Here is a 23986-nt window from a genome sequence, read left to right as displayed (position 1 = left end):
ATTAACACAAATGCATGAGCACACTTGACAGATTAGTCCCAAATATTTAACATTGCCCATCAAATCTACAACTCAAAAACAGACTTGCAAATACTTCCCGATTTTCCTCTCTTACACCAACCACCAACTTGATGTTTCTAGCCACAAGTTCTGACCAAACTTTTTGCCTAGCAAACTAAGCCACTACTTAAATGTGGCAAAGATATCAAAGAGGATTTTAAATTTGTTATTTCTCTTCTACATTTCACACTTTGAAAGTGAGTTAAATCTCTAAAGCTTAGACTTTTCAAAAAAAAAAAAAAAAAAAAAAAAAAAGTTTCTCCTGGCTGCCAATTACAAGATTCTCTGCTTCCATTCCCTCCATTCTTAAAACAATTCCAGCAGACACCTTCATTTTTACCACATGAATTCAAGTGTATTTTACCTAGCGGGTCAGAAGGCAGACTTGTTGAAGTACAGCTGCTAGAAGACACAGTATCCAAGATACATAATGAAGCACTCTGAATTATAGATTTCGAAGTATCTTCTATGTCCTTGAGAAAATAAAAAGTTGTTGTAGCCAAGTTAACATATGATCATAGTTGAAGAAATAGTGCAACAGTGACGATGTTACGCTGGGCTTGTCTTCACCTCCAATACTAGTTTTTGAAAAAGGTTATTTAATTACAATCTACAAAAACAATTCAGAAAGATCGTAATTGTAGTTTTTGCAATAAGAAAAAACTATAGCCATGAAGCAAAAATCAGAGTAGAACTCTTGAGTTAGCTAAAAATTTATATTCAAAGTCATGATTTCTTGGCCCCTTGCTGGCAGCCACTGTTTTTACTAGAAGTTTTACATTTGCAACAGTAGCAATAGCAGTAGTAAGGCTATCAGATTGCCACAGCCTCTTTTCTTAAATATTGTGCCCACCTGCTCCCGCATGCCAACAACTTGATCTTTGGCATGCTGAATGGAGCTCCAGGCATCTCCTGCTGTAAGATCAGGATTTTATATTTGTACTGTAAGAATGAATGTATGATTGATCATCCTGCCAGCCACCCTTTTTGAATAGCAAAAAGGAATGATCCTCTGGGACAGTGGCAGAAACGCATCTGACAGACTGCCAACGTCTGTACTGATGTTAAGGATTGTTCTGGTCTGTCCCTGCCTTATGACTGATTATGGTCAATCTTGTTTTAGGATAAGATTTCGCTACAGTATTTGCTATAAGGTCTTGCTTTTTGTATGCATTGCAAAGTAAGTTGTGTAAGGTTCTTTTGTAATCCCTTTAGTAACCATATAATCCTTTCCAAAATGTTATTCTGTTTGAAGGTCTCTGTAAAAGATAGTTTGTGTGAATGAGGAATGTATGCATCAGGAAAAGATAAGGTGTGAAGGCCATTGTTCAAGTCAGATGGTCAAGGAAGGAGGAGTAAAGAAATTTAAGGACACCAGCGAACCATCAATGTGCATCCATAAGTGAGGAAGGGCAGATTGACGACCCTCAGGTGGAGGCTGGCACCCCTAAAGACAAGACAATAGATTAAAATCGAAACCAGGACAGAATGACCCTCTCAGAGATGTTTTAGAATGTTAACAGTAAGATAACACCAATTAAGGAGTAATTGGTCACAAACTGACACAGCGAAATCCATAGACCTCAACAGAGAGAAAAAAAGGAAGACTAAGAACAGGGTGCTTCGCCATGGGATTTTGGGTTCATCTTGCCAAAACTCCAGGAGCATTGGATTGTGATCGACAGAGCGCAGCTCCCCTCTGCAACCAATCTGGCTGGCCACTAACAAACATTGACTGGTGGGGGGGGGGGTGTGTGAAAAGAGAGTGAGTAAGTAAAGCATATGCTAACTGCTGTATTCTCAATAAATGTGGCATATTGCCTTTTTCCCTAAAAAAGATCACGTGCGCTTCTTATAAGACTTCCCCTCCCACAGTTATATTTCCTCCTCCTCCTATTTTGACCTTGCTTCAACCATTCTTCAGTCAATATTTCACATAGATGGGAGTACACAGGTAAGTATATGTAGACTAATTTCTGTTAAAATATAAAGCTTCCTCTACATGCTCAAGAGTTAAGTAACAGAACAGAACTTCAGATTCTGATTTCTCACATGAATAGTATAATTTGTCACTACGGGAAAGTCAGAGGTGTTTCATCTAACAAAATGTAAACAGTGAACTCTTTCAATTGTAAACCAATAAGCAAAGTGCAAATTTACTTGAAAAAGGTAAAGACGTCCACTTGTTTAAACAAAAAAAAAAAAGGGGGGGAGGTTAGGTTACATAAAAAAAACCTACCTAAATGGAAGTATAAGACTGTAGACAGTGAAGCAATACTCTTAATAAAGTAGTTACAGATTGGATGGTTCGGGGCCATCTAGATATACATGTCAACTTATGACTGAACTATAAGGACTTCAGAAAAAAAAAAAAAAGCTTCACCAACAGACTAGATAATCTAGTGGTCCCTTCTGGCCTTTAATTACATGAACAGTATTACAATTACAAAGTGCCTTGAATATACCTGCTTTGAACATAGCAATATTACAAATTTTGAGATGTTACCAGAACTTGATCAATCTCAGTGTTTTCAAACTGAAAGTCGTGACCCAGTACTGGGTTGCAGAACGCAAGACACTAGGTTGCGGCGGCTCTGCTCAGCACCCCCGACAGGGTGTCAAAAGTCCTGGCAGCAATGCTGCCTGGTAAAGGTAGGCTAGTCTCTACCTGTTCTGACGCCACACTGCCCCGGTCAGCTCCTAAGCGGAAGGAGCAGGGGGCCCACGGGGCTCCGTGCGCTGCCCCCGCCCCCTGCCACCAGCTCCACACGGGTTGGGGGGAGCCGTGGCTATGGGTGAGAGCCACGCAGAGCTGCTTGTGTGCCTCTGCCTAGGAACTGGACCTGCTACTAGCTGCTTCTGGGACATAGTGCGGTCTGCAGTGCAAGGACAGGCAGGAAGCCCCCATTGCACAGCTGACCAGGATCCGCCTGAGTTAAGCCCATGCCTGAACCCTGTGCCTCATTCCCCTGCCCCAGCCTTGAGCCCCCCAAACCCAGAGCCCCTTCCTTCACCCCAACCCCCAGAGCCTGTACCCCCAAGCCCAGACACCCTCATTCCCAGCCCCATACCACAGCCTTCACCCCAACCCTGTGCCCCTGCCCTGAGCCCCTCCCGCAACCCAAACCCCTCATCCCCAGCTCTGCTGGGTCACGGGCATCAAGAATTTTCTTCAACTGGGTCCCCAGAAAAGAAGTTTGAAAACCACTGATCAATATAAAAGGGATCTGTCAAATGTAGATTTCAAAATTACCCCAAATTTCATCTGGCTAGATCCAAAATTGGGCTTCAAAAAACAAAAAGCTGGCTCTGTTGTCATTAAAGTCCCACAGTTTGTTCAGATTTTTTTAAGTAGTATTCCAAACATCTCTTCCTCTGTCCTCCACATAGTTGTTCGCATTATAATCATGAAGAGCAACCTTCCTATAGGACACCACTAAAACTCCATAGTAACAGAGGGAATGAAGCCTTTGCAATTCAGAGAGAAGTTCAAAAGGTTTTGCTGTATGCACTAAAATATAAGACAGACGCAAGTAGTCAGGTTACCATTTATCTGCTATTCATAAAAGACATCCTCATCAAGACCTGTAGTAAGTTCATTTATGAGCTCTCGACTGTTATGGCAGCTTTGGAATTGTAATATTATAATAGCTTGTTTTCCTTCCTAATCCTTTTATAAGTTTCAGTTTTGCTAACACCAGAATGCTTGAAAGCTTTATGACAAGAATTCAGAGTGGAGTCATTGTTCATACCACCATAGTGCCTAGTCATCAACTAGGACTCCACTGTGATAGCAACAGTATAAACAAAAGACAGATTGTAAGATCTTTGGGGAAGATGTTAAGTATAAGACAAGAGACCACAGATTGATATGGGAGCCAGAGGCACCAACTTTCTAATGTGCCATGGGGGTCTCAACCCCCTCATCTCTGCCCTCCCCCAAGAGCACCCCACCCTCACTCTCCCCCCCAGCACACTGTGGAACAGCTGATCCACAGCAGGCAGGAGATGCTGGGGAAGGGAGGGAGCTGCCTGCTCATGGGTGATTAGCACCCATCATTTTTTTTTTCTCCTGTGGGTGCTCTAGTCCTGGAGCATCCAGGATCAGTACCTATGAAGGGAGCACAAGGAAGCAGTAAGACAATACTGTTTGTCTGACAGGAAGTGGTACCAGTGGCCTAACTGCAGTTAATTTTTTGCAGGCATCATGGCAAAGAAGAGTTTTAAGGAGGGGTTTGTAGGATAGTGTAGTTTTGTTAGATGTTTATGGAGGCGCTCCTCCCAACCATGAAGATTAGCACAAAGGTGCTGCTTTGAAAGCTTAACAGGTGGGCAATCATGGCTGGCCTGGGCCAGAGGCACAAATCAACTTCTTGATATCAAAGGACTGATAGACACAGTGGGGGATAGGCCACAAATGGCCTCAAAAGTGAAGACAGCAACTTACATTTGATGATATAAAGAGGAAACATGCTCAAAGCAATAAGCTAGGAAAATGTTCTTTGCAGCAACATTTTGAACAAATACGAGTGGGTCAAAATTGCATTTGTAAAGGTAGAGGAAAGGATGTTGCTGTAATTAAGATATGAGAGGACAGCCTGGACAAGAGTTTTAGCTGGGTAAATGTAAAAGAAAGGATGTTATACAGAAAGAATCTGAAAAAAAGTTAGATACATCCTGGATGTGAGGACCTAAAGAGATCTGAATCATAGAGGATACCCAGATTACAAACTGAGCGACAGGTAGGATGGTGGTGTTGTCCAGTGACTCAAAAAAAAAAAAAAAGAAGAGGTCGGGGGGATGGGAAGAGATTAAGAACTCTGTTACATCCATCCTGTGCTTCAGCTAATGGCTAGGTGTTCATGAGGAGAGGTCAGATATGCTGACATTTTAGTTTGGACTGTTCCGGTGTAGAGTAGAAGATCTGTGAACTGTCAGCATAGAGATGGTAATTGAATCTGGGTCAATAGTTTTGTTCTACATTTTAGTATCTGCTAATACACAATTGTAAGCTCTTACCCTTCCTTTTCCATAAGGAAAATCAGGCATGTTCATAGTGCCATAGCATCCAAATCACTACAGCCATTCAAGCAGAGATAAATGAAGCAGACAGTTTAACTGATGGAAAGTTTGGGCAGCATAGACAATATCTTCAGAATAAGGTACAGGAGGCTGGTCAAGTTTAAGGAACAAACAAAAGCCTTTCAAATCACAATCTCTAGAAAAGGAAGTATTTAATTTTACATTCCTGATGGAATTCTCCACCACTGTGCATGTGCAGAATTTATGTTCCCCACAGAAAAATGACTTTGATGGGGAAGCCACAACAGCGGTCATGCAACCCTCCCCAGCAGTACGTTTCAGGTGCCCAGGGCAGTCACCAGAGAGGTAAGTCACTGTGGGGCAAGAGACAGGACTGGGGAAGACCTGGCTGGAAGCTCCTACCAGCTGCTAGTCTGGGCTGGGCAGGGCAGGGCGGACTTCTTACCCTGCATGGCAGCCAGATCCAGGTCAGACCCACCCCCAGATTTTTCCCCCTGGCTGCAGGAAGCTCTGCAAACTCCACACACACACACTTCTCAGCTGCAGGAGGAGGGATCCCTGTACAGGGAGCTGCTACCCCATGCGCCAATCCCCATGCATCCAGACCCACTCATACCCAGATCCTCCCACTGAGTCTCATCACCCCCACTGCACTCAAAATCCCCCCCAATGAGCCCCACTCCTCCTCCACCTAGACCACCCTGATGAGCCACCCACACCCAGATCCCCAAACAGCTGCACCTGGATCCTCACCCCACTGAGTTCCACTCCCCCAGCATCTGGACCCCCCATACCCAGACCCTTCCCCTTGGCTGAGCCCCAACTGTCTTCACCTGGACCCCCCCTGCAGAGTCCCATTAAAACTGCACCCAAAAAACCCCTACAAGCCCCTGGTGCATCCAGATCCCCTCCGCACCCAGATCCTCCAGTGAGCTGCCCACACCCAGATTGCCCTGCACAGAACTCTCAACCCACACCTGAATCCCCGATACTAAGCCCCTCCACACTTGGATCCTGCATTGCTGAGCCTGCCCACACCTGGCATGGAGGGGCACAGCCCTGGGGTGTTTCTGGGGCAGGCCCAGTTTTTGCACTGTGACAGAGTTGGGTACAGCATCACCGCTGAGCCTGTTTTTGGGGGGGGGGGGGGAGGGAGAAGAAGAGGAAGCTGCAGTGATCTCCCACCTCTGTGCAGCCAGTGGCCTGTGGTCACCAATGCCATGCTAGAGCCTCCACATTTGACAATAAAATTTGCAGAATTTTAAAATATGTGCAGAATGCCCTCAGGAATAAAAATTTGTCTACTAATCTACCTGGAAAAAGCTCTGATTGTGTCAATTTTCAGTAGTACAAAACTCCCATTAATGATTTAGTACTCCTTTGACACCTGTCTTTCACTGACCTTCTCCTAGGTCTTTCACATTTTTTCATTTGAGGTTCTCTGATCCATATTTAACATTTTAGTAAATCAGATTTGGATCCATCAAGCTTAGATTTGCAGGATTTGAATGAGCTGCTAGAATAATTTCTGTTCTCATTCGTTGAGAAATAGGTCTCTGATAGTTAACTGGACCATTCCAAAAGCGGTCATGGCTATTTGAGACAATGAAAAGGACAGTTGAGAGAAAAGATAACCTCCTAAACCACCTCACTAATCCCATAGCCATCCAGATATATTTTGGCACAAGACACATTGGGCTGAACATAACAGATTTTTAAAATGGAAGAATATGAGTGTACATTTTGGGTTTATCAGACTGTTTATGGAGGAGATGGTATGATAGGATAATGTGATTTTGGTAATTAATTGATCTTTAAATATTCATGGTAAATGGGCCTAATGGCCTGTGATGGGATATTAGATGGGTGGGATCTGAGTTACCCAGGAAAGAATTTTCTTGTAGTATCTGGCTGGTGAATCTTGCCTATATGCTCAGGGTTTAGCTGATCGCCATATTTGGGGTCGGGAAGGAATTTTCCTCCAGGGCAGATTGGAGAGGCCCTGGAGGTTTTTTGCCTTCCTCTGTAGCATGGGGCATGGGTCACTTGCTGGAGGATTCTCTGCTCCTTGAAGTCTTTGAACCATGATTTGAGGACTTCAATAGCTCAGACATAGGTGAGGTTTTTCACAGGAGTGGGTGGGTGAGATTCTGTGGCCTGCGTTGTGCAGGAGGTCGGACTAGATGATCATAATGGTCCCTTCTGACCTTAGCATCTATGAATCTATGATAGTATTCTCAACACAGAGAAAATTTTGAAATGCACCACTTTGGGAGCTTAGACTCCCCACTGAAATTTCATTGGGACTAGGATACTTTTGGGAAAAAAAAAAAATTTACCCACAATACATTTCTATTCCTTACATAAAACCTTAGTCATGATGGAACAGAATCATTTTGGTACCCGATTTCAGCTTCACATAGATTTTGAGCAGCGACCAAATTCGTACACTTTTTTTATTCACGGTATATTACAGCCAGACACCTCGTCTGAGAAGGAGATCAAGGTTCTATAGATGTTATCTTGAGAACAATTATACAATAAACTGGAAATGACCCTCAACAGCATAACATTAGCAGGTTTCAAACTAATGTTAATATTTTTCACTTCCGTTTTCCCTGTCTGTAGCAGACTTAGTTTCCACAAAGTTCTCATTAAAAAGTTTAACCTATGCTCCACATATGACCTGCTACTCTTATTCATCAAAGTCTCCATATCTTAATTGACACTACAGAGCCTACATAAAATTTGACAATGGAATTCAATACAGCAGCAGAGCTTTGTAAGAAAGTACAAAGCACTCTTTTTTTTTTTAAATTAAGGGAAAGATTTAGATGTTAACTTAGGTAACAAGGAAGTATTTGGTTACTGACCTCTTTCAGAGAAGAAAGAACAGCAGCTTTTATAGTTCCCTCTTGTTTAACCTGGGTCACATCTAGCTTCTTTACATCATTGCTTAAGTATGGTTTCAAGTTCATTTTCAGATATTGTCTTCCTCTTATGTGGTGAAAGATCATATCAAGAGAACGAGGCAAAATTCCACCATCTTTTGGAGAACCTGTGAAGAAAAAGTATTATATGTAGTAAGTCTCACTTAAAGTATTAACTGGATTTTATGAAAGTAGTAACATTTGCTTGTATTACCTTGAATAGTGTATGTTTTGCCTGCATTAGTAACCCCATAGGTAAACACTAGTCCATTTGCTCCATCAACGTAAGCTTTTACTATCTCTTTCATTGTGCCTTCAAAAAAGTCACTTTGAGTAGTTTCTGGACCAAAGACCTAACCAAAAAAAACGAACAAGAGTTTTCAAATGACATCTGGAGCAGCTGAAAAATGGATTACTAAATGGTACAGAGAACTTCTGTTTATACCTTTCACTGTTGAGTAATAAGGCAAGTTAGTTGTATAGAGAAAGCTGAACAAACTGTCACAGGTTTCAGAGTAGCAGCCGTGTTAGTCTGTATTCGCAAAAAGAAAAGGAGTACTTGTGGCACCTTAGAGACTAACAAATTTATTAGGAGCATAAGCTTTCGTGAGCTACAGCTCACTTCATCGGATGCATTTGGTGGAAAAAACAGAGGAGAGATTTATATACACACACACAGAGAACATGAAACAATGGGTTTATCATACACACTGTAAGGAGAGTGATCACTTAAGATAAGCCATCACCAACAGCAGGGGGGGGAAGGAGGAAAACCTTTCATGGTGACAAGCAGGTAGGCTAATTCCAGCAGTTAACAAGAATATCAGAGGAACAGTGGGGGGTGGGGTGGGAGGGAGAAATACCATGGGGAAATAGTTTTCCTTTGTGTAATGACTCATCCATTCCCAGTCTCTATTCAAGCCTAAGTTAATTGTATCCAGTTTGCAAATTAATTCCAATTCAGCAGTCTCTCGTTGGAGTCTGGAGTCTGATACAAACTGTATCAGCTTCATTTTCTGGATCCCCTATAACCGATCACAAGTTTCTGTTTTGGCTTCATGTCATGCATGTTTAATTCCAGTGACTGAGATAAATGCAGGCTTGCATTTATTTCTGACCACCATTCAACTAGCAAGAACCAAGAATAGCCTGAGTTCCTCATCAAATGCCTAGTATCCTGGAAGAAGAATCACCTATACTTGTATTGCAGGATAGGAGGGAGCCATATGGAAATGTGAATCTACAGTTCAAAAAATTACTCAGAGAAAGACCAAGTCTTAAATATGAAGCTATTTAACAGATTATGCAAACCACTCTCTTGGTACTGGAAGAAGAGAAGCTCCTGTTGTCTTTACTGGATTTTGCATTCATGTGTCAAAGAAAAACTAGGCATCAGGTTTGAAAGGGATAAGCCATAAAGCTTCCATCTTCTTGATTGGAACATATACCTTTCTAGATGCCAGTTTTAAGTAACACACTCCTACAATACCTATACACCCAATTGTGATTGAGGGGGATAGTGAAACCATAAAAATGTATGTGGTTACACTATTTTCTTGTGCTATGTTTCATATAAAATTGCTTGCAAGAAGCTTTTGTAAACACCATTTAATCAAAAAGCAATAGGATTACTACATAAATTTCCTTCTCTCATCTCATTAGCATTTGTGTGACAATATACCCTTCCTGATGAATTAACAGTGAATATCAGTCCTATACATTGTGTTTTGTTTCAAAGGCAGTTGAGAAGATACCACAAGTAATTCAAAAATTGAAACGCCATAGTTGACAAGTTATATACAAACAGAAACACTTTCACTATAATTAAAAATGGAAGAAGAAGCCACAACTTTGGTTTCCTATAGGGTAAAATTGCTTTCTTAGTAAAGATCATGGCATGAAAGTTAGCCTACCTTAGTGAAAGTGAACTGGTGTACAGACTGTCCAATCCCCTTTTCACTGTTTTTCATTGTAAAGGATTCTTTGGGTGCCTGTAGAGTTACTGTTTCTGGATTTTCAATAATTACACAGTCCTAAAGCAAAGACATAGAAGTTCTTCTTTCTAAAATAGCTTTCCAGAAGTGCACACCTTTGTCTACCAGAGCTTTGACATTGTAAAAAAAAAAATAGGTTAAAATATTTAAGAGGCGCAGTAAAACTTTAAAGGGACACTAATATAAGATTTGGACCAAACATGGGCTTTGTAAAAGGTACGCTTTTACAATACCCAAGACCATTAAAAAAAATGTTGCCAGGATCCCCTCCTCCCACTCCTATTTGCAATACATACTCCGAACACCTATAGAGTTCGCAACCCAAGCTTTGCAGTATCATACTCATGCAAGAGAGCCTGCAAAAAAGATGTATTAGAAACTGACTAGTTTTCTCCATATTTTGTTTGTCTGGACAAAATGTAAACTATGAACTGCCTAAATAGAGCGTAAACTGGATTTGAACAGTTTCAGTTTGAATGTATGGTGTTATTTGTAACCTAGGAAAGGAAACTTGTAGAGTTTACATGATTTAACTTCTGCCTCTTAAGTATTATAAAACCATAATATTAAATCCATTTGATAACTGTGGTAGTTAGAGCTGGGCAAATTATTTTTCGATTCACTGACAATTCTTAAAGTTTAGGTTCAAACCAAATTGAAACTAATTTTGTTTTTAATTCTTGGTAAATTGCAAGTCAATAAAAAAAGGTTTCCTTTCAGGTTGAAAAAATGTTTTGTTCAACCTAAGCTAACTTACTTTAAAAGATGAAATGAAAGACTGGATTCACAGGAGGAAATGGTACTGCTCATATACCCAGTAGTCTAGTGGTTACAGCACACAGCTAGGATGTGGGAGTCCCAAATTCAAATCCCTAATCTGGAGCAGGGACTTGAAGTCAATCTCCCCGCTGAGGGCCCTAACCAGCAGGCTACTGGCTATTTTGGTTTGGCTCTTAATCTCTCCTGTTGAAGCTGTTCCACTTTGTATAAATAATTCAATATTCATTGGAGCAGGAACTTGAACACGGATCTCTCACCTCCCAGGTAAGTGCCCTAACCACTGGTACAAAACCAGGGGGAGGGCCTAAGTAACCATATGAATCTAGACCAGAACTTTTTTGTGGGTCCAAAACTATTTTACAAGTTCCTCAAAATAGTTTCAGACAACCCAAAATAAAATATTTGTACAGAGAATTTCACCCAGCTCAAGTGGCAAGAGCACATTACTTCTGCTACATCAGTCACAAAGTCATTACCTTGCATAACACGCAAGCCATGCAATATTGCCATCTATTTTCCTAGAACCTGGACAAGTTTTAGTGGTGCACAGCAGATATTTATTTTCTCTGTGTTCAGCCTTCAAGTTACCAGTCACATATTTTACTTCAATATGTGAAAAAAAAAAAAAAAAAAAACCCCAGGGATTAAGGGTCAGACTTTGTACAGATGCCACATTCAGAACAGTTTATTGGACAAAATTTAATATGCTAATCTTGTTCTGGTTTGGCTTTCCACATTTATCAAAACTGTACTGTAGGAATCAGTGAGACAGTAAAGACTGCTGATAAGTAGCATATTTCTAGGAGATGGAATTGTCACTTCGGAGGCATTCTTAACTTTAATAGTGAGGAAAAGTGCTATCTATTGGTTACAGAATTTAGAAACTGAAAACTTACAGAAGCTTTTTCTATTTTAGAATTCTTGAAATGAAATGCAAGTGTTTTCCACGGAGGACAAAAAATAAGTCATTTATGGACAAGAACTAACCTGAGATTCGTTGCTTTCAAGTTCTGCTTTAGAGAAGGGTCTAACTCTCAAGTAGACTTTCAAAGGCTGATATATCTGCTCATTTGAAAAAAAAAAATTATACATATATATATATATATACACATAGTTAAGTCTGTAGGCCAAAGACTCAGGATTCCAGAGTTTTTGTTTTTACTTGCTTGTATCTCTGATTTTTTCCCCACACCCTACCATTCCATCTCATGCCACCCATATTATTGTGACTTTTGTACTAGTATGCTTTCATTCATCTTCATGTCTTCTCCAAGCTGTCCCTTATGCCTAGAATTCCTACTATGCTAAACTATCCACCCCTTTTCATTTAAATTCTTTAAAATATTTCACACAGCCAGCCCAATGTTAATCTACCAACAGCACATTTTATATATATTTTACAAAAAACTGAACTGCTTCCACCTTCTAGTCACTCTGCAAAGTATATCTAAGTTGTGTTGCTTGTATAATAAATGGAAAGTCCATACTCCAGTTTTATATGGTTCAAGGCACACTACTGGGGCTCAGTGTAAAACAAAAAAAAACCAAAAAAAACCCACCTTGCTCCTATCGCCAAGCCACAAACCCATTTATTGTCCCTTCAGAAATGGTCATGGAGGAAGCCTTCTTGGTTGCTGGGAAATCAGGGATGTTTCCTAGCTGCTGCTGCTGCTAGCTCCCCTCCTAGCTACTAAAAGGAAAAAATAACCCAACTGGGTCTCCCCACTGTTCTCCATTAGACAGAGGGATCCCTATAATCCTTGCCTTCCCACCCAGCTATGTGGGCAGAAGAGGTACATTAGAGTTTCAACTGCTGACCTGTCTATTTAGCACCTTTCATTACCACAACTCTTCAGACTACTCCTTTCATCATCACTCTGCCAAAAAGGCAGAATGGATAGAGTGCTGACCAAGTGGTACTGAAGCAGTAGACCTGCTGCTGTAGGATAGCATGACCAGTAGAAAAACAACCTCCAAGGCCAGATCTTGGCATAATGCAATAGTTATATTACAAAGTTAAAAGGCTTGCAGGTAAAGTGCAAGACTGTACAACAGTTTGATGCTCATGGTAAGAGTGAGCTAGTAGTAAGAACACTAGTTTGAACTGGGCATTCTCCAGATGGGCGTTGTGCAAACATCCACATGTACTTCTGCACTACCCTGCAATCCTTTAGTTCCTCAAATGCTTAAGACAAACATTGTAAATACCGGTTAAAATGTTAATTTGCTACAGGACATGATTTGTTTCTAAGTAAAGGGAAAAAGGAAAGACTTGGAAAACGGGAGGGAGTTCACAATACAGAGAAACTTGTTATTGAGTTGTTGCTACTTAAACCCAAAGACATCATTAGAAGAAATTATTACAAACAAACCCCCACCTCCTGCTGCTGTTCATCAGCATTAGGTATGACTGACAACTCCATGGGTGAAGTTTTACCCATTAAGTCCTCATAACAGGTGAAGTCCAACATGCCAGATCCTGCTGAGGATGCATAGCTTCCCTCCTCATAGTCCATTCTCTTATCCTGTTCACATGGAGAGGAATAAGAACCACACATGCTCTCACATGCAAATGGTGGAGAGTATGAAAGAAACAAGGCTTTTAAGTTAAAAATATATATACATATACACATATACCTCCTGAAGGGAGAGAGGGGGAGGATAGAGGAAGATCTAAAGACATGACCCCCAGAAAACTTCAGTTATTTACTCTTTAAAAATGCTCTGCAATGTAAAAATATTTTTAAAACTGCAGATAGCATGAAAATAGTCTGCAGGAAATCCAAAACATTTACTATCTACAGTACCAGACCAGTGACATGGGCAGTCCTGTAAATAGGTACATCTGAAAGTGATAGCTAGCACCGCTATCATTCCCTTTCCTTTGTAGCGATCAAAAGGCATTTCCAAAGTGTTGTGACTCACAAGGTGAGGTCAATGAGATCAAACTCACAGTAAGCTCAACTCTGCCCCCCTCCTACCCCTATGCAAGGCTCCTACTGACTGAAGCTGGAGAACACAGGGCACTAGGATGCAAGGGGCAGAATTTGGCCCTAATGACATCTCTGTAGAGCTTAGGGTGAGCAGATGTCCCGATTTTATAGAGGCAGGCCCGATGTTTGGGGCTTTTTCTTAGACAGGCTCCTATTACCCCCCACCCGCTGTCCCGGTTTTTCACACTTGCGTCTGGTCACCCTCTTAGAGCCCCCTGTGTCCCTATGGGCAGAGGGGAAGCAGAGGCAGCGCCTTCCCCAGCGAATCAGTGGCAGAGCCAGGAACTGCACCCAGAGCCTAAGGCAGAGGGAGAGCAGCCGGCCACCGAGTCTAGGCGAGAGGAGGGAGCGACCCAGGGCCGGGGTCCGCCTCATCCCAGGCGCAGGCTGGAGGCGCGCGAGCTACTAGCTTCTCCCTCAGCCGCCCCCCGGGAGAGCGGCGGGGCCGTGGGCTGGAGGCTCAGAGCGGAACGCCCGCGGGAAAGCCGCGGGCACCAGCAGCAGGCGCGGCCCCTCCCGAGCCCGGCTCCCTACACAAGGGAGGGGCTCGGGCCGCGCGGGGGGAGGGGGAGGTGCGCCCGCTCTCAGAGTCGGGGCGGTTCCAACCCTTCCCACGCGCCGCCGGAGGAGGAGGAGGAGGAGAGACCGCTAGCGCCAGCTGAGCGTCGCGCGCAGCTCGCTTGCTTTCCAGCCTTGCACACCAGCCCCTCCTCCCCCGCTCACACGCTCCAACCACCACTGCTTGCCTCGGCCCCTACCCGCCGCCCTTTTTTAGCGCGCGCGGTGCCAGCGCCTGCCCTGATTGGCCGCGGGCCCGGCCCGGTGCGCAGTAGGAGGTGCGTGCGGGGAGGCCCGCCGGCGCTGCCGCCTGAGGGGGGTGGCTCGTTTTACACTCGCCAGCGATAACCCCGTTGTGACGGTTAGGGACTGGGGTGGCGCTAAGCACCCAGACGCCCCCGGGGCTGGGCTTCCAGTTACCGGCTCCTCTTTCCAGGGCAATTGTACCGGCCCGAGCTCGGGGGGAACGTCTGTAAAGTGTGTGTAGTGGGGGGAGGGGGGGCATTAGGTACCCGCCCCTAATGTCCCGCCTGGGACGGATGGATCCGCTGCTCGGACGGGCCTGGGGGGCCTGAGCTCGCCGTTCACATGGGCACAGCATGGGCGGCGGCAGCACCCGGCCGTTTCCCCACCCGTGGAGTCACCGCCGCCAGGGCACCGCTTCAGGACGGGAATATCATTTGTCTCCCCCCCCTGCCTCGGCAGGCCTGGCTAGGGCGGCTACCAGCAAGGGGCCAGCAGCCGCTGTGACTTGAACTGCGGCCGCCGCACAGCTCACCGGGGATATCATCAAACGCTCCTGCAAAGCGACAGCCAGACAGTGCCAAAGCGGGCTGGAGATAAGCCGTAGAGAGCCGGCTGGGTGTCCGGCAGAGGGCACTGGCACACAAGCCAACCCTTCGTAAAGGAAACGTGAGGTTGAGAAGCCTGGAGCTTCCCCCAGCCATTGTTTTCAAACCGTCTGGTTAAACCTGCGTTTTTCCCCCAGAAAAAGAATTAAGATTAAATCCAGACTGGTTGATTATGAGATAGTCTAAAGCTAGTGGCTGCAATATTGTGGTTGCAGGAAGGCTAGGGGAAGTAATTGTTAAAATGCAGGATTATCCATTGAGACTACCACTCTTTGTGCCTGGGTCTGTCACTGAGTCTGTGGCCTGGTCTACCCTACCCAGTCAGGTTGGTCTTGTTTGGAGGTTCTAGCAGGAGAGCACAGCTACTGTGTACCCTTGACAAACAGTACTCCTCTATCTGGGAAGTTGTCCTCTTCGACCCTGCAGCTTTGGGAGGGATGCACATGGAGCAGTGAGGGAGGAAGGGGACACCAGCCTAGCCAGCCAGATCAGCTGAATCCATCCTAGTGATCAGTGGGTTAACACATTGCAGCCAGATCACCCTCATGTGTACCTTGACCTATGCTATGGTGTTCTTCCCACCAATTTAACTCTCCCGCTATGCCAACCCACTTCCACGAGAGGGTTAGGTTGATGTAGTTAGGTCAATACAGTGTCCATGTAGACATTGCGTTGCTTACATTGCTTGTTGCTGCCTTTGGCAGCCTGAGCCCCGCTGCCCAGGAAGGATAGCTCAGCTTGTCAAACTGAGGGTGAAAGGGCTCCAGCTGTCAGTCTTGGGCTGTGGGGCTCTGGCTGTTGGCTTAGGGCAGTGGGACTCCAGCTGTCAGCCTGGGAAGTGGCCCATAATGCCCCACTTAAGTTGGTGCAAGTGTTCCTGATAAGGATGTGCACTGTGGTGGCTGTAGGTCAACCTAACTTTAGTCAATTTAATTTTGTAGTGTAGACATGCCCTGACCCATGCTGAAAGAACTATTACATAGGAAGCAGAGCCTCAGAGCAAACAGGTAGCTTTAATTTCAATACTGTTCAACATTTTCATCAGTGATATATTATGGCTGATAGAATTTGCAAATGACAAAGATTGGTAGAGTGGTAAATGATGACAGGATAGCCATATAGGTCATTCTAATTGCTTGGTAATCCAGGCCCATTCAAAGAAAATGTGTTTTAACACAGCCACATGCAGTTATATATCTCCAAGGAATGCAGGCCATACCTACAGAATGGGGGATTGTATCCTGGAAATCAGTGACTTTGAATAGGATTTAAAAATCACAATGGACAAAGCACCTCAGCATGAGCGCTCCCTGTGATGCTGTGCACAAAAAGGACTAATGCAATGCTGGGCTGTATAAACAGGTGAGTAGGAACACCAGAGGTGATTTTACCTCTGTATATAATTCTAGTGTCCATTTTTAAATGGAAAAAAACTGAAGCTGCATAAAAGGCACAAAAAATATTTGAGGACAGAGTGCCTTACTGTGAGATTTAAAGAACTCAACATGTTTGGCTTATCAAAAAACCTGAGAGGACTTGAGTGTAGCATGTAAGTACTTTCAGGGGCAGAAAACATCAGGCACTAAAGGGCTCTTTAATCTAGCAAAGTATAACAAGAACCACTGGCAGGAAGCTGAAACCAGACAAATTCAAATTAGAAATTAAGCACAAAATGTTAATAGCAAAGAAAATATTTTAACAATAAAGGTAAGTGGTGGATTCTCCGTCTCTTGATGGCTTCATATCAAGCCTGGATACCTTTCTGGAAGATATATTATAACCAAACAGTAGATAGTGGGCTGAATACAAGGATAACTGGGTGAAATTTAATGACTTGTGATATAGGAGCACAACTAAATCATCTAGCAGTCTTCTGTGGCCTTAAACTCTGTCAACTTATCTATGTTTCAGTATATTCTTCTGTAAAATTTGTCAATTCTTGTATTTCATGGGAGCATCTCATAGCAAAACTATTGTTTTTTGGTAAAATGCTTTGAAAACTTCTCATAAAAGGTGCTATAAAAGTGCAAATAATCATTAAAAAGCCATTCATTGGCCAATCTAGAAATGGTTTACAACATAAATTGGATGTTAACAACTTGCAGCTGGATTTGGGCTTTTATAAAATACTGAAGTATATGTAATGAGTAGCTATTTCTACAACCACTTAGTTTAGGAATAACTAGCTCACTATTCTCATTCATCACAGAAACCTGTAAATTGGTGTAATTTAAGAGAATCATTGTAGAAGACTGAGTTGGCTGTAAGGGATGAAATATTTCTGAATATATACTGATGGGCATAATTGGATTCTGTAGAATTTTAAATTTTTGTTCTTAGAGGACAACATGTAACGAATCACAGTGACGGCTCATTTACTTGGTTTATAGTGGTCAAAGCACATTGTTGTCGCCCATCTCTCTAAGGCGCTTCACTATTGGGTTGCTTGACTACTTCATTCAGAGTTCATTATTAAATAGTTATAGGAAGAAGAGAAAAATATTTAGAAATGTTTTCTAACAGTCTGATTGGGTATACAGTATATTTCACATAGTCAGAAATACTGTGTATCAGAAAGGAATTGAAATCTGAAGACACTAGGTGAAGCCCGGTCTATTCTCCAAGCATCAAAAATGCCTATTCCTGCAGGAATTTGAGTTCACAGAGCAACAAGCCCTCAAGAGTACACTAGAGTGGTGATGTGAACATATCTGCAATGAATAAAATAGTCAAGCATTTCTTTCAGTCCTTAACTGAATTATAGTGGGGATTGAATCAAGTAGTACTGATTTGTAAAGCTTGACATTTTAAATATCAGGTCCTTCCTTCTCTTGAAGATTACTGCAAGATCTTTGAAGGCCCTTGAAGGATATACAAACCAAAAATTGAACCTGTACCCTTTCAAGGTGGGGGGGGGGTCTGATTTGCCTCCCCCTCCCGCCCCCCAACTACACTAAGAATTCAAGTTCCATCTAACTTGGAAGACTTAGGCCAGGTCTCTGTTAAAGACTTATATCAGTGTAAGTAGGTTGCTCGGGGGGTGAAAAATCCACACACCCAAGTGATGTAATTACACCAACCTAACCCCTTACGCAGACTGTGCTACATCCATGGGGGAGCTTCTGCTGTTAACATAGCTGCTACCTCTTGGATAGGTGGATTAACTACACAAATGGGAGCTCTCCCGAATTGGAATTAATTTGCAAACTGGATACAATTAACTTAGGCTTGAATAAAGACTGGAAGTGGATGTGTCATTACACAAGTAAAACTATTTACTGTTTATTCCCCCCCCCCCCCATACGGTTCCTCACACATTTTTGTCAACTGCTGGAAATGGCCCACCTTGATTATCACTACAAAAGGTCCACCCTCCCCCTGGCAATAGCTCACCTTCCCTGATCATTCGTTATTACAGTGTGTATAGTAACACCCATTGTTTCACATTCTGTGTATATAAAATCTCCACACTGTATTTTCCACTACATGCATCCAATTAAGTGAGCTGTAGCTCACAAAAGCTTATGCTCAAATAAATTTGTTAGTCTCCAAGGTGCCACAAGTACTCCTTTTCTTTTTGCAGATACAAACTAACACAGCTGCTACTCTGAAATAATCAGCATAGTAGCATCTTTAGTGAAGTGCTGCACTGGTGCAGTTGCACCGCTGTACATGAAGACAAGCCCCAAGACTGGTGAAATACAAGAGAAAGTTACACTTGGGAGGGGAGGGGTTTTTTTTAGTCAGCCTGTTTAAAAATTAATAGCTATGCAACTTCAATGCTGAATTCACATTTGAGATTAAAGGTGTTTGTTAGATATTCAGTATGCTCACTGCTTCAAATAAAGTCTCACAATAAGTATCCCCAGGACCTCTTAGTCTTCCTTAACAAGCATGATTTTAAAAAAAGTTTAGCCTCTCTTTATACATCATAAAGCAGCAAACTAAAAAGGATTTGAGCCTTTGCAGTTCACTGTTAAACCAGACTTTATCTGCAAAAAGTGACCAACTACAGCCTATAACAGTGGTCCCCAATGCAGGGCCTGCGGGTGCCATAGTGCCCGCTGGGGCATTTATGTGCGCCCACTGTCAGGGCCAGCGCCAAGGAACAAGGAGGAGCGCATCCGCCGGAGAACATCCCGCCACACTCTTCTGATGGCATGAATGTGCTCTTGGCCACAGAAAGGCTGGGGACCACTGGCCTATAAGAAGTTCCAAGCAAATAAAATTCACTATGAAAAAAATTTTTTTTTCCTTATTTTAATGTTCCTTTAGGGTTTAATGGTTATTTGAAACATCACACTGCACTCCCTTCTTCAAAATACATTAAAGCAGTTCTATATTAATGGTAAACAAGAACACAACATAACATTCATCTCTACTGAAGTCTTGGCCAACCATTCCCCTCTAAATGCCTAGATTCTTGATTGTTATGCCACTTTGTTTCGGTTCTTTATTCATGAAAGTTTCATGACTCTAGTCAAGATTCTATTTCATAAAACACAAAGCAACAGTAAAAAAATTACAAATCAACTTTTATTAAAGTAGATGACAGGCATTTAGGCATCAGCAATAGTAACTTCAACTTCTACACCTGGTTCAATACTGATAGAAGTGATCTGCTTAACAATCTCAGAGGGACTGTGTAAGTCAATGAGACGCTTGTGGATACGCATCTGGAAACGATCCCAGGTCTTAGAACCTTCACCACAAGGTGTTTTCCTAGTAGTGATTCGCAGAGTCTGTAACAGAAAGTGGAATAGTAACCAATAAATGAAGACAGATTTATGCAGAGGTTTTGACTAGAATCAAAATTTTCTATAGCTCTAATGTAATTAAAATATTGCTTGCAGTATTTTTTACATAGTTGTCAAAAATTAGCTCTACTTATCTTAGTGGCCACTATTCACCTCCTTTTCATAGCTGGCCAAGGAGTCTTAAGTCAAAAAGAGAGGAATGCAGGTAGGAAGCAGGTCAAAATCCTCTTCCGCCTTTCTCTTCAGCATGTTTTATATTAAACAATTTAGTCATATGTTTATGCCAGCTACTAATCCATTAACTGATTAGAGTTTAAATATATTCAATCCAGTTTAATCAGATTGCACTCCTTCTCAACTTTACTATTTGTAATTTACAAATAAAATCTTGGAAGAATTAATCATGGTTTTCCTGCCTCCTAAGCCGTAAGTACCTTAGTAGGCATGCGAACAGGTCCCTTCACTTTTAGATTCTTTTCTTTGGCACCTCTGATCAAGTCAGCACAGACTGTAAAAGAATACACAACTGTTTAGAAAAGTTGTTTTAATGGAACTAGATATTCCACTTCACATAAAATGTTGGCTCAGAATAGCGTAAATAATAATCATAGTAATTCAGTTTACACCTTTATCCTCATAGCCAACTACATATGAAATAAACTGCTCATCCCAGAATTAGCAAGGTCACTTGTAATTTTACTTTTTAGGCCTGTCCATAACGGAATTTAGACAGTGTTAGATTAACTAGTTAAAGACTTAAGTATTTAAACTAATGTGGTTTAAACACATTTGCTTTGAGAGCATGGACCAGGCATAGCTATTTTAGGAAAGTGTTTACAACACATAGCTAAAACATTGTTCAAGAGAGTTCAGTTAAACAGTTCGGCTAGTATGGATAAAGTAAGCATTTAAAGCAGGTTAACGTAACAAGTTTATTCCATAGTTTACTTTATGTCACTGGCAGAGTAGGTCAATGGTTGTGGTAAAGAATTTTAAACACAACTGATAACTTATAGGCTAAACTTCAGCTGGCAACTTCCCTAATTGACAGGTTATGTTTTGAAACATTTGAGACTTCAAATCAGAAGCAACCCTTAAAAAAAAAAAAAAAAAAGTGTTACTTACCCTTCTCAAGGGACTTTACATTGCGACTCGTCAAGGTAATTCTAATTCGGTGAATTGCTACTTCCTGTTCCACAGGTGCTTTGCCACTATCTTTAAATGCCTGAAACATTAACATTATGAATATTAGAAACTACAGCCAAACTGGTCAATATTGTATGTGGTGCCCCTTAAAGCATTCTACCTTCATAAAATTGAGAACATTGGATATGTCCATAACTACAGTTTTTATTAGAGTCCATATCAAAAGGATGTAGGTATGATTCTGAATGGGGGGGAAAGGAGGAAGAACAGGAAGGGGCAAGAATCCAGTTTCAGAGACAGCATTTTGTATAGTTACTTTAACAATTATGCATCTTGGAAAATATCAGAAACACCCCACACTGACTTGTGTCTTTACAGAACATGCCATCTAGCCACCTCCAAAATAAATACTTTAATCATATAGGACAAGTCTACACTAAAAAATTAAGTTGATGCAATTTACGTTGTCATACAGCCACCATAGTAATTGAATTGGTTTTACAGACACACTATGCTCCTTGTGTCAATCATGCGTGTCCTCACAGGAGCTCTTGCACCAATTTAACTACCACTGTGGGGAATTGTGGAATGGTTTCTGAAAGGTAGCAGGTCTATGTAGTGTCTACACTGACCTTGCATCAGCCTAACTACATCAACTTAAGGGTTATGCCTCTCACTGAAGTGGCGTTATTAAAGGACGTAGTGGGCAAGTTACATTGGTGGGAGCTATATTTTAGTGTAGACAGAGTAAGCTGCCTTACATCTACCTAACTCTGTAGCATAGACCAAGCCTAGTATGTAGTGTTGTGTCAGTCCCAGATTATTAGAAAGACAAAGTTTTGAGTTATACAGAGCTCCTCCTTGGGTCTGGAAAGGGTACTCAGTGTTGCAGCTAAATATAAGATCAAACAGATAGCTCCGAGTACCTTTCCCAGACCTGAAGAGCTCTGTGTACTGTGAGGGCTCGTCTCTTTCGCCAATAGAGGTTGGTACAATAAAGATATTAGCTCCCCCACCTTATCTCTTTCAGCATGTAGAGACATACAAATCTGCAATACACTTTAACCAGTGTTTGTTTCACAGCAAGAATTCAAAAAGAAAAATGCCAGTACCATAGGCGTAATGCAGGCAGGTGATAAACAACAAAGAGGTGTGTGATCAACAAATCATAGATGTGCATCTATCAGGAGACTGATTTAAATTCATTTGGGAAATAACAACTACACTAGTATACTTGCTCTGACTTCTTGTGAAATAGTAAATAAAATGAATAATTAAATAACAAGAAAGAAAGAACAATCTAATGTATAATTTCTGCAACGTGCTACTTAGAGAGATCAGAAAGTCAATCCCTGTATTAAGTGATTTAGGTCAACAGTATACAAGTATTTTATTGCTGCTGTTGTATTTTTATATACATGGCAGGCACCCTTTCTTTTGATGGCAATGTATACTAGAATTTTTTTTTTGAAGTACTTGTATCTATTTTGCAAATAGCACTGTGTTGTAATCCAATTGATGATATAAAGTTTAACAGCTAATGAAAGAGGGTTCCAGGGGCAGCAGAGGTACACCACCTAGGACCCGCCAATTTAATTTGCAAGAGCTATTTAGGTTTGACTCATTGGCTTTCTAGAGTAGATAAAGCTACAGGGGAAACACAAGATACAGCCACAGAAAGAGGTTTTCGCGATTGTCCAAGAACCCACCCCCCGGAACTGGCCGCGTTGTGCATGGAGGGGCAGAGCTGACGAAGCCTGTTTGAGAGAGGCCATTTCCCCAGCGCTGGGGTGTCTATTGGCCAAAGCGGGCAGGGGCGAGACATGCGAGGGAACGTCCCCAAAACCCCCAGCTCCAAACTGCCCCGGCCGCTCCCTCGCCGCCGTGCAGTGTCTCCCCCCGCTTCCCCGTTAGCGCAGGCGGTCGCTGTCGCTGGGGCCTTGCCAGCCCGCCGCTTCTGTCGGGACCAGCACCGGTAGAGGAGAAAGTCCCCGATGTAACAACCGACAGCGAGGCCGGGAGCCGCCGCCGCCCCGCGGGGCTAGGGCCCGGGAGCCGACAGGCAGGGAGCACGCGGCGCGTCGAGGCCTGGCAGCGCGCTAGCAGCCGCGCGGCAGTGGGCAAGCGCCACGCGCCCTCCCCCCGCCCGCTCACCATGGCTGCACAGAGTCCTCCTGACCGACTTATTCCCGGGCGGGGGCGGGGGCGGCGCGGCCCAGCGAACAGCGGTGAGTCAGGAGCGGGGCGAGGAGCGGCGACGGCGGCGGCGTCACTCACAGTAGAGGCAGAGGGGCGGGCGCGCGGCGCTTATGTAGCAGCGCTCCATCCGGGCATCGCGCGACCGCTGACGCCAGCCAGGGCCCCGCCGCCCCGCCCCTGCCTTGCGCTGGGCTCAGGCGGGCTGTGTCGGCGAGCGGGGAGGGCGCTGCACCCTGGGGCTGGGGAGGGCCGGCGGCTGCCTCCGCGCTGTGGAGCCCGTCTGCTGAGCGGAGCAGCGAGGCTGCCGGGGCATAATAAAGTCTGAGCCTATACGCGGATTTGTAGCGTGTGGGTCGGGTCAGCCCAGCCCAGCCCAGCCCCCTGCCCGCCCCTGAGCTCGGCCTCCTCCCTGAGCCCCCTGCGCTGCTCGCCACCTCTCCGCCCGGGGCCGAGGGGATGGAGGCGACTCTTCGCTGGCAGCCCTGGGCTTCACAGTGGTGGCCGCAGCCAGACTCGAGCCTTCGCAGGCAGGGCTGCGTTTGTGGCAAAAATCTGTAAAGGCTGGGGTTGGTCAGGCCTCAAAGAGAGACGGGCCAGGAGCCTCTCAGCGCCTGTTTTCAAAAGGAAAATTACCGAGTTTAGCCGAACACATGAATGTTTGGGGCGATGTGCAAT

The 23986-nt window shown here is 43.4% G+C and overlaps 2 protein-coding genes and 1 non-coding gene across 10 annotated transcripts in view; all 3 read right to left on the bottom strand.

The window, feature by feature from the left end:
- Positions 1-14538, bottom strand: part of LOC119850918 (kinesin-like protein KIF20A) — a 40262-nt gene extending 25724 nt beyond the window's left edge. For 4 of the 8 annotated variants that reach the window (XM_043507845.1, XM_043507849.1, XM_043507850.1 and 1 more), the window contains exons 1-7: positions 14481-14535; positions 13180-13332; positions 11795-11869; positions 9947-10066; positions 8248-8386; positions 7977-8161; positions 425-533 (exon numbers count right to left, since the gene is read on the bottom strand). In XM_043507845.1, coding sequence (XP_043363780.1) covers positions 425-533; positions 7977-8161; positions 8248-8386; positions 9947-10066; positions 11795-11869; positions 13180-13323 — 772 coding nt within the window. In that variant the 5' untranslated portion in view covers positions 13324-13332; positions 14481-14535. Of the gene's footprint in view, positions 1-424; positions 534-7976; positions 8162-8247; positions 8387-9946; positions 10067-11794; positions 11870-13179; positions 13336-14437 lie in introns of all 8 variants that reach the window. The other 4 variants (XM_038389809.2, XM_038389808.2, XM_043507847.1 and 1 more) reach the window with 4 other exon arrangements.
- A 5189-nt stretch (positions 14539-19727) lies between these two features.
- On the bottom strand, positions 19728-23428 carry RPS20 (ribosomal protein S20). Its single transcript, XM_038390388.2, has 4 exons — positions 23267-23428; positions 21092-21191; positions 20401-20474; positions 19728-19951 (listed from the first exon to the last, which is right to left on the bottom strand). Exons 1-4 carry the CDS (start codon positions 23267-23269, stop codon positions 19769-19771), a joined length of 360 nt encoding a protein of 119 aa, XP_038246316.1. The 5' UTR covers positions 23270-23428; the 3' UTR covers positions 19728-19768.
- On the bottom strand, positions 20544-20609 carry LOC119852356. Its single transcript, XR_005291624.1, has one exon. It is a non-coding gene; the product is annotated as a small nucleolar RNA U54 (small nucleolar RNA).
- Positions 23429-23986: the final 558 nt, after the last annotated feature.

The sequence above is a fragment of the Dermochelys coriacea genome, chromosome 2, assembly GCF_009764565.3.
Source record: "Dermochelys coriacea isolate rDerCor1 chromosome 2, rDerCor1.pri.v4, whole genome shotgun sequence".
NCBI classification, from domain to species: domain Eukaryota; kingdom Metazoa; phylum Chordata; order Testudines; family Dermochelyidae; genus Dermochelys; species Dermochelys coriacea.
The sequence above is the reverse complement of the archived record's forward strand: the minus strand, read 5'-3'. Positions and strand labels throughout refer to the sequence as shown.